The 16039-nt window shown below is 40.0% G+C and overlaps 1 protein-coding gene across 2 annotated transcripts; it reads right to left on the bottom strand.

Annotated features, from left to right (window-relative positions):
- Window positions 1–859: 859 nt before the first annotated feature.
- LOC110919897 (probable WRKY transcription factor protein 1) lies at window positions 860–9166 on the bottom strand. Of its 2 annotated transcripts, none has more exons than XM_035974730.1 (7): window positions 5103–9166; window positions 4885–5006; window positions 2470–3099; window positions 1711–2092; window positions 1302–1449; window positions 1151–1238; window positions 860–1070 (listed from the first exon to the last, which is right to left on the bottom strand). In XM_035974730.1, the coding sequence occupies exons 1-7, from the start codon at window positions 6321–6323 to the stop codon at window positions 950–952; spliced, it is 2712 nt and encodes a 903-aa protein (XP_035830623.1). In that variant the 5' UTR covers window positions 6324–9166; the 3' UTR covers window positions 860–949. The 2 variants fall into 2 exon arrangements, with proteins under 2 accessions (XP_035830623.1, XP_035830624.1); XM_035974731.1 differs by having other exon boundaries at window positions 860–1035.
- Between the last annotated feature and the right edge of the window lie 6873 nt (window positions 9167–16039).

The following is a 16039-nucleotide window of genomic DNA, read 5'->3' as shown; positions in this document are numbered from 1 at the left end:
ATTAACTTTAATAGGTTTACATTCACAAAACAAATTTGACAGAGCTTCGCATTAAAGTGAACAAGTTAACCTAGACTCACACCCCAAGCACCTATTTATAGACTTAGGCATAGGCTGCTTGGGACGGATTACTTCATCCGTGCGAATGACTTCATCCGCCGTGCGGATGAGCATTTTTACAAACCAAATCAAATCTAACATTTAAACCTATTACATTAAATGACACGACACCAAGACGTAGACAATAGACATTATGCATCAACATGTTTACATAATTATATGTTGCAAAATCAATTGCAAATGTGCACATATACACACTTGATTAGGCTTAGGTATATGCACATTGTATTTAGAGATTGTGATTTTTTTTAGTTTGTTGTCAGATCATGTTTTTATTGGTGTTTTACTTTTACTTGGTTGATTATAATACTTTCAACCTTTTGATTTTAAAATTTTGAGCTTTTGGTTATCACAAAAAAAGTGTATGTGTTTTGTTTTATGAAAGTCAAAACTTTAGCTGAACTATTGTTATGTATTTTGATTGCATTTGTATCGATATGATTTATGTAAAAAGAATTTATAGTGAAGATTTAAGTATGAATTCCATATGTGTGCATTTATACGTTTAATCTATTTTTCAATATGTATGATTTCATGGATTTGTCGTCCGGTGAATATTTCTTGTTTAGATATAAACTTCGAGTTGCGGCTCATCAGCCAAAGCATCCTCTCTATCCTTCAGGATAGAGGGTATGTTTATTCTCATCCCACCCTCTTCTTTAGACCCTAACAATAACTTTTTGTGAGGGTGATTTATTAGGTATGTTTGTTTGTTTATGTATGAGAGAGATTATGCATGTACAAAGAATATTGGTTTATATACACATTGAGGGAAAAGAAATAAAAATCTGAAATCATCTCCTCTTGATTAAATTGTATCTAATACGAACTAATTCTCATGTGCAAATGCCTTCACAACGTCCACAATTGGAGCTTCACAAACCAAGCATTCACCACTAGTGCGTTGCATTTCCACTGCACATTTGAAGCAAGTGCACATATGTCCACATCTAAAATTTGTGACATATGGTATTGGAACCGGGTACAAAAATTAATAAACCTGATAGAATTTGTATAACAAAATACTTACCTGTATAGAAGCGAATCGACTTGCATGACATGACAAATAGAACAATTGTGTTTTACCAAACCGGGTGTATTTCTTTCTTTCTTTTGAACTGTATATAATGATAAGAATATAAGCCAAGCCAAAATATAGGTTAAAATGATATAGCATTTACCTGGACGAGCGGCAACACAACTCTGCTTAAAGGAATGTTGCATTTTGACTTGCATGTTAACACAACTCTTTATTGATTTTCGTAGCTCCATAATCTCTTGGTGGAGTTGCTCCATGTGTCCTCTCAAGTCGTATATGAGTTCCATCTCCTGTCACAGGGCAACCATAAACATATGTTTTAGATTTGTGTTCCTTAACCATGAGAACCTGTTTACCAGAACACCCAAGGTAAACCACCATATTACCCTCCTAACCAACATGTGGACAGGTGGCCTTCAAGGGCTTAAGGCAGAAAACTAGTTAAATCTGGATGTGAATGTAAGAACTCGATTGCTTTTAACTACCCCACCCTCGGTTATGTTCTACAAGTTTCTAAAATAGATAAATGATAAATGGGATAGTGAACATACAATGGTTTGATGAGTGACTGGGAATGGTGATTGTGGAGTACTATTGTTATGTGATCGACCAGATGAAAGAGAATGTTCTAAAGATGGAGATAAGGATGGAGATGTTGTAGTTGTTGTTGTCTCAGACTTATCAACAGCATCATCAGGTCTCCATGATCGTTCTGAATATTCACTACATTTTGTCTCAGTTCTGCTGCTACAATCGCCATCTTCATCTACCATCGAACTCTGTTCGTGTCCCATTTCTTTCCTTGAATCACCTTTCTCTCTCACTACTACATCATTCTTTTCCACCTGAACATGTGATTGTTCAATACGACTCACCATTAATTGGTCGATTAGGTCACGTAGACCACTCCCAAGAAAACTCGAGACACTTTTTCTACACAAACAAAAGAGTCATTTATGTTAGATTTACACATTGGTATTGTCCCTCTTGTGTATATCCATAATAAAATCTAAAAATATTTGACTAATCCTGTTAACTAACTATATAAATTGCAGTCATTTATAACACATTTTCTTATGTAATCAACTTTAGTCTAATTAAGATTTAATAGAAACTGAGAACAAATAATCAGCTTGATTCCATCATAACGGTAATCTAGCTTCATAGCGACATGACTTCCCCAGTTCATTGAACTCAAATCTTCACAGGACACCTAACTATCCTAGATCATTAACTTAAACTATCACGTGGCATACCGATCACGTTTAACATGATTTTGATCATTGCAAAATGTAGATTGGATCACTTGCCTTTCAAGAAGTCGTTGTATGTCTCCATTTCCTGATGAATGATGAAGCATCTCTTGGTACCTGGCTTGCCTCAAAACTTCCCAATCACTTTTCGGGCGAGAAATCTCACTTATCCAATCATAGTTTGTATCGTATGACTCACCTCCATCCAAGTCACTAGGTGTTTGAGAATATCCATTTGTCATCCAATCATTAAAACTTTCTAATCCTTGTTTATTACCACTGTCGTTGCCCTCTTCTGAATCACTAAACCCCCTATCTTCAATCTGACTATAAGATGTTCTAGCTGACATGAACTGACCTTCATCTTCATAGAAACTAAGTTTATTTTCATCTATATAAAGCGTGTCATCCTTAAACGTTACGGAGTTGGAAGAACTATCTATAAATTTGGCTTTGTGCACCACATCTTTACCAGAACTTATTGTATATTGTGTTGATTGAATTGAAGTCAAAGGCTCGATTTTTGGTTGTTGTTCTTGTTTCATGTTCACAGTGGTCTTGATCTTAAGATCCACCTCCCTAGCCGTGGAGGCAGGAGTTTCATCAGTGTTGGTGTTCTTTGTATCATTTCTTTTGGGTTTCCTTGACTCGGTTGCTCCTTTCTCAACTCCGGAGTTGAACCTTTCCCTATCAACATCAAATTTTATATTCATTTCACGTATTACTGTATTTATACAACAATTTGTTTATACTCACTTACGTACTGCTTTCGAATCAGCTCTTGCCTTATCTCAAACTCATAAATGAATTAAACAAAAATATTGTTTACCAAAAATGGGAAGGAGTAAAAAAGTAAGCTTCCAAAGTTTATTTTACAATCATGCAATCTTCTGATTTTGTTTGATGATTTAGCATAGTATTATGCAATTTGATTATTTGTAATCATGGCTAATGTATTAATACTAGGTGATGTCCCGCCCGCTTTGCGGGACGATGGCCGAATAATTCTCAACCAATTAAAAAAACAGTACTATAGTTTTGCTAGAAAGGAAAAGTAAAAAGAGTGTTAGGCAGCTTCTTGACACGATTTTTAGCTGGGGGCAAAGTTATATTTTTACTTTTACTTGGGGGAAAAACCGAATTTTTTTTCCTAAGGGTAAAATCCTAATTTTTAGCTAGAGGAAAACCATATTTTTATTTTGCACTGAGGGCAAAAACATAATTTTGAATTGAGGGTAATATCGTAATTTTGAATCGAGGAGAGATTCGTAAATTTTAGCTGGAGGCGAAAGCATAATTTTATTTTGAACATGGGGCAAAGACTAATTTTAAATTGGGGGCAAAACCGTAATTTTAAAGTGGGTATAAAATAATCAACTGGTGTAAAATCGTAATTTTGAGCCGGGGGGGAGGGAATTTTTATTTTGAACTGGGGCGAAAACGTAATTTTGGCTGACGGTAAAAGCGTTATTTTTTTACCGAGGGCGAATTCGTATTTTTTAGATCGGGGCAAAAGGGTAAATGTATTTTGAAGTTGGGGTATAACCGTGTTTTTTAACTAAGGGAAAAACGTAATTTTAAAGTGGGTAAAAAATATTAAACTGGTTGGTCCAATTGGTATTGCTCTCCGCCCATTTGAACCAATGGCAGAGAAAAACTATTCAGGGGCAAAGACGTAATTTTAAAACGGGTAAAAAATAATAAACTGGTTTGTCCAATGGTGTATTGTCAGCCGCCCATTTCAACCAATGGCAGAAAAACACTATTATATCCCTTTTTTTAAGTTATTGATAACTATCATATGCTAAATTAAAAAAAAAAAAAAAAAAAAAAAAAAAAACATCATGTTAGTGGCCGCCATTTTTGGCCAATAACCATGTTAGTGGCCGCCATTTTTGGCCAATAAACTATTCCTCATCACGTAAATGTATATGTAGGAAATAAGCCTGGTTGGATTTCTACTACTGGATGGTTTATTTTTTTTATAGAAATATTTCATCTCATCCTTCCATCACTTATATATTTTTTGACCACAAAAAGCATCCAAAGTCCAATATTACTTTCAGTGTATTGAACTTTTTTTTTTATTAACGAGATTAAGGTGTAACTTGGTTACTCTTTGATGATTTTATTCAAAATAGAATTTATCTGTGAACAAAAGAGTTGGTAAAAAATAGCGGAAGTTTTATATCTGTGGTTATGCAATTTAAACTGTTAAAAAAAAATTCAACATGTTTACATGTTTATGTAAACTCATAACACGAATCTAAAATTATGGCTTTATATCATACAAAAATATTGCAAGCTTACTTTTATTGTTGGAAAAAAAAAAAAAAAAAAAAAAACCCTTTAAGTGACTTGATTAAAAAATACAGAAACTTGGTTACTTTGGTTACTATGACGTGATTTAATCCATTATCCAACATGTCCACCCTGACCCTGTTTATCTTGCGATTTGTGAAATTAGTTTACCTTAGATCCATGATGTCTAAGCGGTTATTTGATTCCAGTGTTTTTGAAACACAACGCCTATGTCTTTTGGTTTCGGGTTTTGATTCGGCCCCGATACGTAGGATTTTGAAACGAAGCGAAGCCTGTAAAGATATAAACAGCTTAGCAAACCTTTTAAAACATCATGAACAAAATAGATTCGACTTGAAGGAAAACAGGTGTATTTTATAAATCAATACTTTAATACGGCCGCGATGAGGAAACTTTGAAACCGCTTTGCGCTCAACCAGACATTTCAGCTCGTATTGCTTGTGATGCTCCATTTGCTTGAGGAAATTGTTGAAAGCTTCACGACCTCGTATCATATGTTGCATAACTTTACCGCTTTTGATCGCATTGTGTTCTCCTTCGACATGTTTATGGTGTACATTGGTGCGAATTCGAGGTAAGGATTCGTTGACATGTCCAGCAGCATGAGAAGCAGCCAATTCTTCTTCTCGTGATAGCTTCTTAATGATATCCACGACTCGAATCTTTTCCTTTTCTGCACCACCGGGGTTGGAATCCTTGGCATCACGACTAGGTAGGGGACACGAAAGCCGCCTTGAAGCTTTATCAGAATTCGAGTCGTTATTGTTGTTTGGAGGACTACGCGGAGAATTGTCATTTTTACTCTCGTTACCTATTGATCCTGAGTTGTTACACGTGCTCGAAGGGGAACTTTCGCCATTTTTGTTCGAGTTCTTGGCTTCGGCTAGATCTCTCCATCTTTGAAGAAGGGAGGATACCCCACCTGAAGTTGGAGATTCCACAACATATGTCGATTCCGAAGGAGAATCTTGTTGTTTGATCCGTGAAGAATGTGAAGTCTTTGTTCGAATCTCGGTGTCTTGGTTTGGTTGATCACACGAAAAAACAACCTCACGGGCCAACGCCCAATGGGGGTTCCTCGATTTCTTTTGTGGACTCTTATTATTATTATTATTATTATTATTGTTGTTTTTACGGTTATTGTCTTCATTCTTGTTCTTGATTATGCTCTTGTTATTGGTCGTATTTTTATTATTGTTATTGTTCTTCTGTTTGTTTTTGTTTTTGTTGTTGTCTATGAAACTGGAAGGCAACCACGAATAGTCGGCATCGTCTTCCAATCCGCTGGTGTTTGCCCCATATTTCCCACTAGAATTATTAATCGTTGGAAGCCAAGAATCATCAACAATGTTCTTCCCATTCTGATGATTCAAATCTTCGGATGCAACGGTAGAGTTGCGGCTGCTGGTAGGCAGCCAAGAATCGTCGGTGTGGGAGGGAAGCCATGATGAATCTTCATCTTCACCATCAGCTTTGTTCTTGCGAGAGTTTATGTATCCCTTATTGTTTGTAGAACGATTGTGATCTCTTAGAGAGACGTAACTGAAAGGCGAAGAAGACGCAGCCACTTCAATCTGCATGGACACCATTAATCAAATCAAGAATCTCTAATGTTGGAAGACCATATGGGAAGTTTAGTTTTGAAAGAATTCAGGTAATCTTACGGGAGGAATCAACGTTGTGAAGGTATGGACATGCTTACATTAACCTTTTCAGCCATACGTTTTTTTTTTTTTTTTTACACAGCAACACCTCAGTTTTTCTAGGATAATTTTTTCTTTTCTTGAATAATTCCCACTAATAGACAAAAGTTGACGAATTCTCTTTTTCAAAAATAGATCTTGTCGAATCCCCTATTCTCTGACGTCGTTCAGAGGGTTTGGCGGTACTAACTTTAGATTCGGTGAGCTCTGGTTCAGGCTCGTCATCTTGCTGTCGCGGTGACAGTTCCTCTTGCGGAGTGTCGGTCTCAGGCTGCATCCACATGAAACTCTAGTTAGAGGGCCCAAGGGGGTTCACCCCGTGGGCACTCCGACGCTCAAGTCAGTATCTTGTATGGTAAAGATGTTATAAGTGTAAGTATAATTTAGAGAGAGAGAGAGTAGAGGGACAGGAGTAATCTTAGAGAAGTGGAGTAAGTAGTAACCCTTTTTGTGGGGAAAATATCTTCTGTCCCTTCTTGGGGAAGGAAGTTCTCTTAATGTAGTGAGATAGTTGGGCCATAGCCTTAATGGGCCGACCCAAGAGTGGGCTTATCAGGACTTGGCCCACTCAAACCAACTAAACATACCGAGAAAGACACAAGTGGGCTCGAGCCCAGCCACCAATCTAGGGCGATGAGCCCAGACGAGGAGCCCAAGCGGGGACCCTCGTCGTCAAGTCATCCTTAGTCCAAGCCTATTTACTCATGAATGGGTGCAGGACTTGTTCCAGTCCCTGAAAATCTAGGCGGGTCATTATCCGCCCTCAATGTATCATCCCGGCCTGTCGGGTAACATAGCCTGGGGCACGTTATGCCAAAGTTATCTGTTTTGTTATCTTTAGGACAACCTTGCATTCAGCGCTCGAAATAGCAAGGTGACCCCTCAAGTAGGGTAGCACGATACCTTACTTCAATCTATGCCTCCATGACGACATTTTTTCCCATGCACTTGTTTGATAGTACCTTTTTATAGCGTTTATGCTATTTAGATTGTTTTGCCATGTCCACCGTGTTATACTCCTTGTATGGTGCTCCTCTAATGAGGGTTTTTGCCTTGCTTGAACCGTTAAAACTTTCTCATGAATTTTCTCTGTACCCTGTTTAAGCCGTTAAGACTTTCTATGGGTCGCTTTGTAACTTTTTAAGTTGTTAAAGCTTTGCATAGACCCGTTTTGTGACCCGTTTGAAACCTTGCATGAGTTTGCTTCGCAGCCTGCTTGAGTTGTTAAAACTTTCCTATGAGTTTGCCTTGTAACGTGTTTGGGTTGCTAAAGCTTTTTATAGTTTGCTCGTTTAAGTTGTTTAAAGCTTTATATAAGTTTGCTTCGTAACTTGCTTGAGTTGTTAAAGCTTTGTACAAGTTTACTTCGTAACTTGCTTGAGTTGTTAAAGCTTTGTACAAGTTTGCTTCGTAACCTGCTTAGGTTGTTAAAGCTTTCTATAGTTTGCTTCGTAACTTGCTTAAGTTGTAAAGGCTTTGCCTAGGCCCGCTTTGTAACTTGTTTTAAGTTGTTAAAGCTTCTGTTGGGCCTGTTGTCCAATGGCGTTTGGGCCACTTGGACTTTCATATGCCTGCTTCGGCTTTTTTGGACGTAGTCGACTTAGTCCTAGCCCCACGGTCGGGCTTTGCCTTGTTTTGATTAAGGCGGCATGTCTGTATGCCTATGTACATGTTTATTTTATTGTAAGATCGTTCGACACGTCTGCCTAGATGATCCTGTTTGACCCGTTAACAAGGTCCTCAAACCGTTCAGGTTTTTGTTCTTCGAGAAGGGGTGGCATCTTCTCCTTTTGGAGAGGTTTTATGAGCACTTTAAAAATAGCTATTATGTAGAAGGAACCTTCCTATGTGAGTCCTTGTTAAGGGCTCTTTCCTACCCTGGAGAGATGTTGTAATTCTCTAAAAGTTGGTGCCCATGGAATGTGCAACCCTCTCCTCTTGGAGAGACTTCTTCAAACGTATGCGACCCCGAGATGGGGCTCCTCTTCTTTGGAGAGATACTTTCTAAAACACAGACCTGTGGCGGAGATCTTTTCTTTTCAAGGAAGGGATTCTCCAGATTCGAAGTCCCTTGTCTAGGGGCTCTCCCCCCTCCCTTTTTTTTTTAATAAGTTGTTCAGGTGCGAAATTTTAAGGAGGATTTTCCTCATATATCAAATCCCTGGGATGTACTTTCCCGTCCTTAGAAGGAACTTTACCAATACTTGATCCCGTAGTCGGGTGCACTTCTGTTCATTGAATAGACTTTTGCGATACTTAATCCCACGGGAGGGGATACCCTCCTTTTCTTGGGAGAAACCTGTTCCTGTTCGTTGAAAAGACTTACGAGACCCTTAATCACATAGGGTGGGACATCTTCATTTTTTCGGAGGCGGCTCCTCCAAGACTTAATCCCCAGAGATACTAATCCCCCTCGTGAAACTCACACTTTAGTTACCTTCCACATTTAAGTTTCAAATAATGACCCATTGGCCCCCAAACTCATTTACTTCACATTCCTCTTGTATTTTCATTCAATTCAACTTTTGATTAATGACTGAACGGCCCTTGTACTTCATCATTTCATATTCTCGGAAGGAGTTTCTTCAAGGTTGAATCCCGAGTGAGGGATATGTTCCTTCCTATTCTTGGAAGGAGTTTCCTTAATACTGGATCCCGAGGGGGGGATATATGTGACAACCCTCACAAAACCAGGTATCCGTACGACTTAATTAACTATTAATTGTTGCCTAATTACTGTGCTTAACTGAGATTTCTGATAAACTGCTACTTGATTGTTGATACTTGTACATATCTGCATCATACTTTGATTTCTGTCACTACATTATCTACTTACTGAACTTTAGTGACAAACATGATGCACAAAAGCACAGTAGCATTTGAACGGATAACCTATTGAACATGCTGATATAGCCAGCATCAGGCAAACACTGCCTCTAAAGGCCTGAATGAGCCAGAAATATTTTACTACACCCATAGTGCGTGTAGGGATACAAGGGTTGTTAAACTGCGTCTTTAGGAATAAGATACAGAGATTGGATGTGCCTAAAACGTACTCTGAGCACGAACCACAGCACGTTTATCAACACACTAGCTTCTAGCTAACTAATAAAGTGCCAAAACATGAGGAAATATTCCTGACACTTTGCAGAATAAATTGTGTCGCTAAAAATATTAATTACAACGCTTAAAGGATTACTTAAGCACTTTAACGGATTACTATCCAACCGAACAACCGGACTATACCCGGAACATAAAAATATTACCAGAAATATTATTAGTCTTTTTCTGAGCCAGTTAGGGTCCCTGATTACCCTAACACCCGCTTTATAACGCATCATTTAACTAACGGAGTTAACCTCTAAAGATAACTTATTAGATGTAACTGAACTCTAACTGAACAATCGAAATCCAACCGGATACCCCCCCCCCTCAATGGAATCGGCCAAACCAAGGGGACAAAGGAGTACAAGGGTTGATTATTTTATTGATCTATGTTGGATATCTAGAGGACATGAAAACCGTTGGACGATGGCACTAGAATTTCTCTATAAATACCATCACCTAAACCATGAGATTACACCACATTTCACCAACACACTCCACCCTCTCCTCTCCCTTCTACTCTCGGCCGAACCCACCCCCACCTACACATCCATTGTCGGCTTTTGATCTCTCCATTTCAAGCATATACAAGGCTTACGGGTTACATATTAGGAGTCTTGAAGCAAGCGGAAGTGGAAGGACCTCGTTTCTTTGCTTTTATCCACGCCAATTTCGACTAGATTCTTCCCTAGCCCCGAGCTAGAGGTATAATGTTTAAAACTCACTCTCGATCGTATCTAAAGTGGTTAATATGATTTTTAACGGTTAAAAGTCAGAATCATGCGTTTTGAATCTATAAAGTCTACTAAAACTCGAATATTGTTGGTTAAAAGCTCATAACATGTGTAAAAGCTGTAGTATTTGAATATGTTGATTATTGAGACCCGATCTACGTTGTGGTGGCTCTTATCATCGTTTAACCCGACTTTGTTAAGATCATAGATCTTGACATAAGCTTGTTTCTGTCGGTACGAGGGTTAAAAGGTGAAACTCCACCACACGAGAAACATGAACTTGTGTAAAAGTATTTTGACTTGTAAAATAGTATTTAAAACGAGCCGATCTACGTATGTACAAGTGGTATATTCGTAGAACCAAGTGTCGAGAAAATCATGTTTTATAAAAGTTGGGTGACATGTTAACAAATATGATTTTTACAAACTACAAGTGTATAAACACTTGTGAAACGAAAGATCCGACAAAGTAACAATTTTTATAAAAGTTGTCGGGAAGTTGTAAAGGATGATTTGTTCTAAAAACGGGGTTTTTACAAGACTAAACTATTTTATACATAGATCCACTAAATATAAGGTGATCTACACTATGACTTTCGGAAAAACTACAAATTCATGTAATAAAGCAATTTTACATACTAGTCTACAAGTTTGATGTGTTGAAACTAGTTTGAAGTATCGGAAATTGATTGGTTGATTTAAAGAAGTGTTGGAATGATTTTGTAAAAGAAAATGATACACTTGAAAGCCTGGCCACCTCCAGTTACAAGGGAAACTCTGGCGAAATTTTTCTAAAATCTAACACTTAGAATTATTTACAAGTGTTAGACTATTTTTGATATATTTTCAAATATATTTCGCCATGACTTTATTTATTAAATAATCGGAGGTGGGATTTTTCACAAAACTAAACGTGGTAAATATTTATTCGATAAATATATTTTTCACCACACTGTTTATGATTATTTTGTGAAAATATATAAATATTATTTTTAGAGTAAAAATAATATTTACAAACGTAGACGAACCCAAAATAATACAAACGCTTACACGACAAACGTATAAGTTACAACGGTAATTACTATTACCATTTAATCGTTAAAACGTAACTTACGCTTAATACGGAAATATTCATAAACGAGTATGTTGTCAACGTATTATTTTTGGAAAATATTATGTGTAGAGAAAATATAATATTTTTGAGAAAGATATTTATATTTTGGAATGAGAAGTAAAAATATATTAAGTGAGACTTAATATTATAAACGCGCATGTATTAATTCCCCCATCCTTGGGAAGGAGATTAACTACCAAATATATACAAGGAACGGTTGTCTAACTGTTTCCCGAAAATTAAACTATAAAGCTAAAGCGCGGCCATCCGTCTAATAGAATTAGCACATGTAGGTCGTTGCACAGCTTTCGGACATTTGGAGTGCTTGATTTAGCGACGCACTGACTATGAGTTCATGTCCCCCTTTTCTCTTAACTGTTTTCAGTTTTCTAAACTGCGGGGGTGAAATACATGTTACAATGATTATGATTACTTTATACATGGTATTGTTAGCGTAAGGAGGGTTACTATTAGATCATGTGAATGGGTAGGCGGAAACTTGAGGTCATTAATCCTCAGGGTAGGACCGAGGGGCAGGAGCGGTAGATCTATTTGGGTGTAGCGAGCCCAGTCCCAGGTCCAGCATAACGGACCTTGGGATGACTTTGTTCCCGACGCATAAATTTGCTAGGTTTGAGCCTTCTTACTTGCATTTCACACATATCAATGGCCTTGCAAACCATTGGTGATCTCTTTTTCCTTATTTGCTACATACCAGGTTTTTGATAAAGATAAAGGTTTATTTACTCACTATCGCATGAACTCGCTCAACATTATTGTTGATTTTTCAACTTACATGTATTTCAGGAAACTAACGATCTGGCGCGGTATGACTTGTTTTCCGCTGCATTAGGCACCAAGGTCATCCAGGGTTCGGGGAATGTGACTCTTACCTGGACAAGTCACAGTCCTTGAATTCATGTTTCTGTTTGAATTTGTAATGTTTAGACAAGTTTATGGTTGTTGGGTGTTAACCCGTTAAGACAATGTTCCGATATTTTTATTTTTAATTTTAATGGATGATCTTGCATATTTTTAATTCATATAGCTTGTTATGATTAAGCTATGGTATTAAGAAGTCACACCAAATTAACCACGCTTCCGCAAAGCCAGGGTGTGACAGCTTGGTATCAGAGCTCTGATCATAGCGAACTAGGATTCCTTCTTGAGTCTAGACTATGATCACTAGGGCTCTCACGAAAACATTTTTACTGCATACCACTTAAGTCCAGATCCAAAACGTTTATATAAACAAATGTTGAGCATATTTTATTTATTATTTTTAGGCTCAGTCTGGGAGGCTGAGGCTCGGTCTGGGAGACTGAGGCTCGGTCTGGGAGGCCGAGGCTCGATCTAATGGATCGAGGTAGTTCTCTAGTGGGACTAGGGAGTCAGTCTGGGAGGCTGGGAGAATTTGCTAGTGGGACTAGGGAGTCAGTCTGGGAGGCTGGGAAAGTTGGCTAGTGGGACTAGGAAGGACAGTCTGGGAGGCTGGGAGGCTAGTAGGGACTAGGAGGATTATGTGATTATTACTTGGTAACTTGTGTGATTACCTGATTTACTGATTTTTGTGCATGCTTGTGTTTATGTTACAGACCCATGGACTCACCAGCCACGGGTGATTCAGATACCACCGGACCTTTACCCATAGTATCGGACGACATTGTGTCTTCAGAGCACGAGGTGCATACCTCCGACTTCACCAGCATCGATGATGATGACTTCCAGCCCTTCGCTCTGCCCGATGGCGCTGATGGGCATATCGATGACCCACCTGCCGAGTATCTTCCCTTGGTAGCGATTCCAGCTCCCATACCCCTTGCTTCATATCCAGCATACGACTTGCTACCCGACACCGAGGCTGACGGCGATGTTGATCTCTTTGAGGACGAGCCTTTCGAGGATGAGATTCCTGATGCAGCCCCTCTTCCCGCTGGCGATCTTTTGATGATCGCTGGTGCTCCTGTTGAGGACTCGCCCGCCCATTCACCCGTCCCAGACTCCTTTGAGTCTGTGGCATCTGCACCGTCTCACGAGGTGAGCACGCAGCATTTTGTACACGACTCGGACCCCGAACAGGCATCTTCTGCCGCACCCATTCCGAGCTTTGCATTCGAGCACGACGATATTGAGGATTCTGATCCCGTCTTTCCTCTGGGATTTGACCCCGATCATGACATTGAGTACATTCCGATGGACCAGCACGTGGAGGATCCTGCTGATCCCATTGACCCTATTGATCCAGAGTTCGATTTTGACATGGCTTTCGATGACCCAGAGCCTGCCTTGGCCCCAGAGCAGGCAGCTGCTCTCGATCCTATGCATGAGCATGACTTGGGACATGCTGACATTCCTGTTGAGCCCATTTTAGCAGACCCACCTGTTGGTGACCATCTTGTGGACATTCCTTTGATTGTTGACGACGATGTTATAGCTGATGATCCTGTTGTTGATCCACCTTTTGTTGATCCCCCTTTGATTGCTGATATCCCTATTGACCACCCAGTTGAGCATGTTGCACCAGTTGACCCTGTCATTGCTCCATTTGATCCTGTTCCCCTCGAGCCTGAGCACGCTCTGTTTGCTGATCACCTGGATCCACCCGATGAGGACGCTCAGCACGGTTGGATACCTGCTGACGAGGATGTTCCACCGTTTCCCCCACATCACACTGATGCACATCATGCTGATTTCTCATTTCAGATCCCTGTGACACGATCCGATGAATTCACCTTTCCGATCCCTCAGATTATACCTCCAGCGAGGCCTGGAGAGGGCTCTTCAGCCCACCCTTTTTGGCACATACCGATGTCTATTCCTTTCGTGCCCCAGATGACATCTGTTCCATCTTCTGTTTCACCTGTTCATGCAGCACCATTCGATCCCACCAGCACGCCACTGCTTTGGTCGTCTTCCTCTCTGATGCCACCCACTGATCCATATCATCCATTCCATATGGGGCACACCATAGAGGACGTCTTGATGTCCTTTGTCCATCAGCATGAGTCCCATACGCAGCGACTCCAGGAGCTCGAGAAAGCTCAGCTATCACTAGGTCCATGTCATGGTCAGACATCCTCACCTTTTCAGCCGTTTCGATCATTACCCCCGGACTTCGCTGCCCGACTTCTGACTTTGGAGCAGCAGATCGCTTCTGTTATTCACACTCAGCAGGCGATGGAGGAGGACTGGCTTCATCTACGCCGCTTACTCTACACTCACTTTCCCCCTCCTCCACCCCCATCCGCATAGAGCTCATCGGTGCTATAGAGGTAGACGTTGGTGAGACGACAGCGATTGTGACTGCACAGCCTTTTGGAGACCACCTGATGTTACTGACTTTTGTTGATACTTATTTGATGTACCTGATGTATGTGATACTGATATGATATAGTTTTGTACAGGGGTGATGTAGCCCCTATTTGATTGATGGTTGTATGCCACACTTACTACATTATGGTCTCGATATATATAGCAATCGCGGTATTCTCACCATATCTGATTCACTTGATTGCTTATTTATATTTTTGTGACATGGGATGTTGGGACATGGGATGTTGTGTATATAATACTTGTGACATGGGATGTTGGGACATGGGATGTTGTGTATATAATACTTGTGACATGGGATGTTGTGTGTATAATGATCGTAACATGGGATGTTGTGTGTGATATATTGATAACATGAGATGTTATGTGCTATTACTATTACTATATTCGTATGTTTACTATGGCCTGACCAACGTACACATCTTTAGAAGATGGCGCCAAGACGTCAACCTCAGCCAATGCCTACTACTCAGGACGAACTACAGCAAGTCATTGCTGCTGCTATTGCTCAATATGCTGCCTCTCAAGGAGGAATGAGTGGAAGCAACTCCGGCAACACGGGCAACAACAACAATCCACCGCATGGGTGTACTTACAAACAATTCTTGGACTGCAAGCCCATAAACTACGATGGCACAGGAGGTGCTGTTGCTTTCGTCCGCTGGGCTGAGAAAACCGAGTCCGTACTTCGCATGAGCAAATGCGCGCTGGATCAACAAGTCACTTACATCTCAGGGCTATTTGTGGACGGAGCCCTATCCTGGTGGAATCTACAGGTCCAGACCCTTGGCGAAGATGCTGCTTACGCACTAACATGGACTGAGTTGAAAGAACTCATGCGCAAAAAGTACTGTTCTTGCGCCGAAATTCAGAGATTGGAGACCGAGTTTTGGCATCTAAAAATGGAAGGTTCTAAGATAGCTGAATATGTCCAGAGGTTCCACGACTTGTCGCATGTGGTACCATACATGGTTACACCTGAGTTCAAGAGAATTGAACGCTTCATTTGGGGACTGGCTCCTCAAATAATCAGCATGGTGACTTCCTCCAAACCTGCAACTATCACAGAAGCCATTGATTTGAGTGTGGCTCTCACCGAAGAGGCAATTCGGTTGAACAAGTTTGATGAAGTCGAGCCGAAGAAGAAGGAGACTCATGTGGAGTCGTCAGGTGGGAATAAACGAAAGTTCTCGAATTTCAAGCAGGGCACCGGGATGGTGGTTAAGAAAGGGGAATCGAATGCGCCAGCTCAAAATTCAGCTGGTGGTAGAAAGAAAAGTAAGGGATATATGGGTGCACAGCCCAAGTGCAACTCATGC

This window comes from Helianthus annuus, chromosome 6, assembly GCF_002127325.2.
Source record: "Helianthus annuus cultivar XRQ/B chromosome 6, HanXRQr2.0-SUNRISE, whole genome shotgun sequence".
NCBI classification, from domain to species: Eukaryota; Viridiplantae; Streptophyta; class Magnoliopsida; order Asterales; family Asteraceae; genus Helianthus; species Helianthus annuus.
This window is presented reverse-complemented; position numbering and strand designations above follow the sequence as displayed.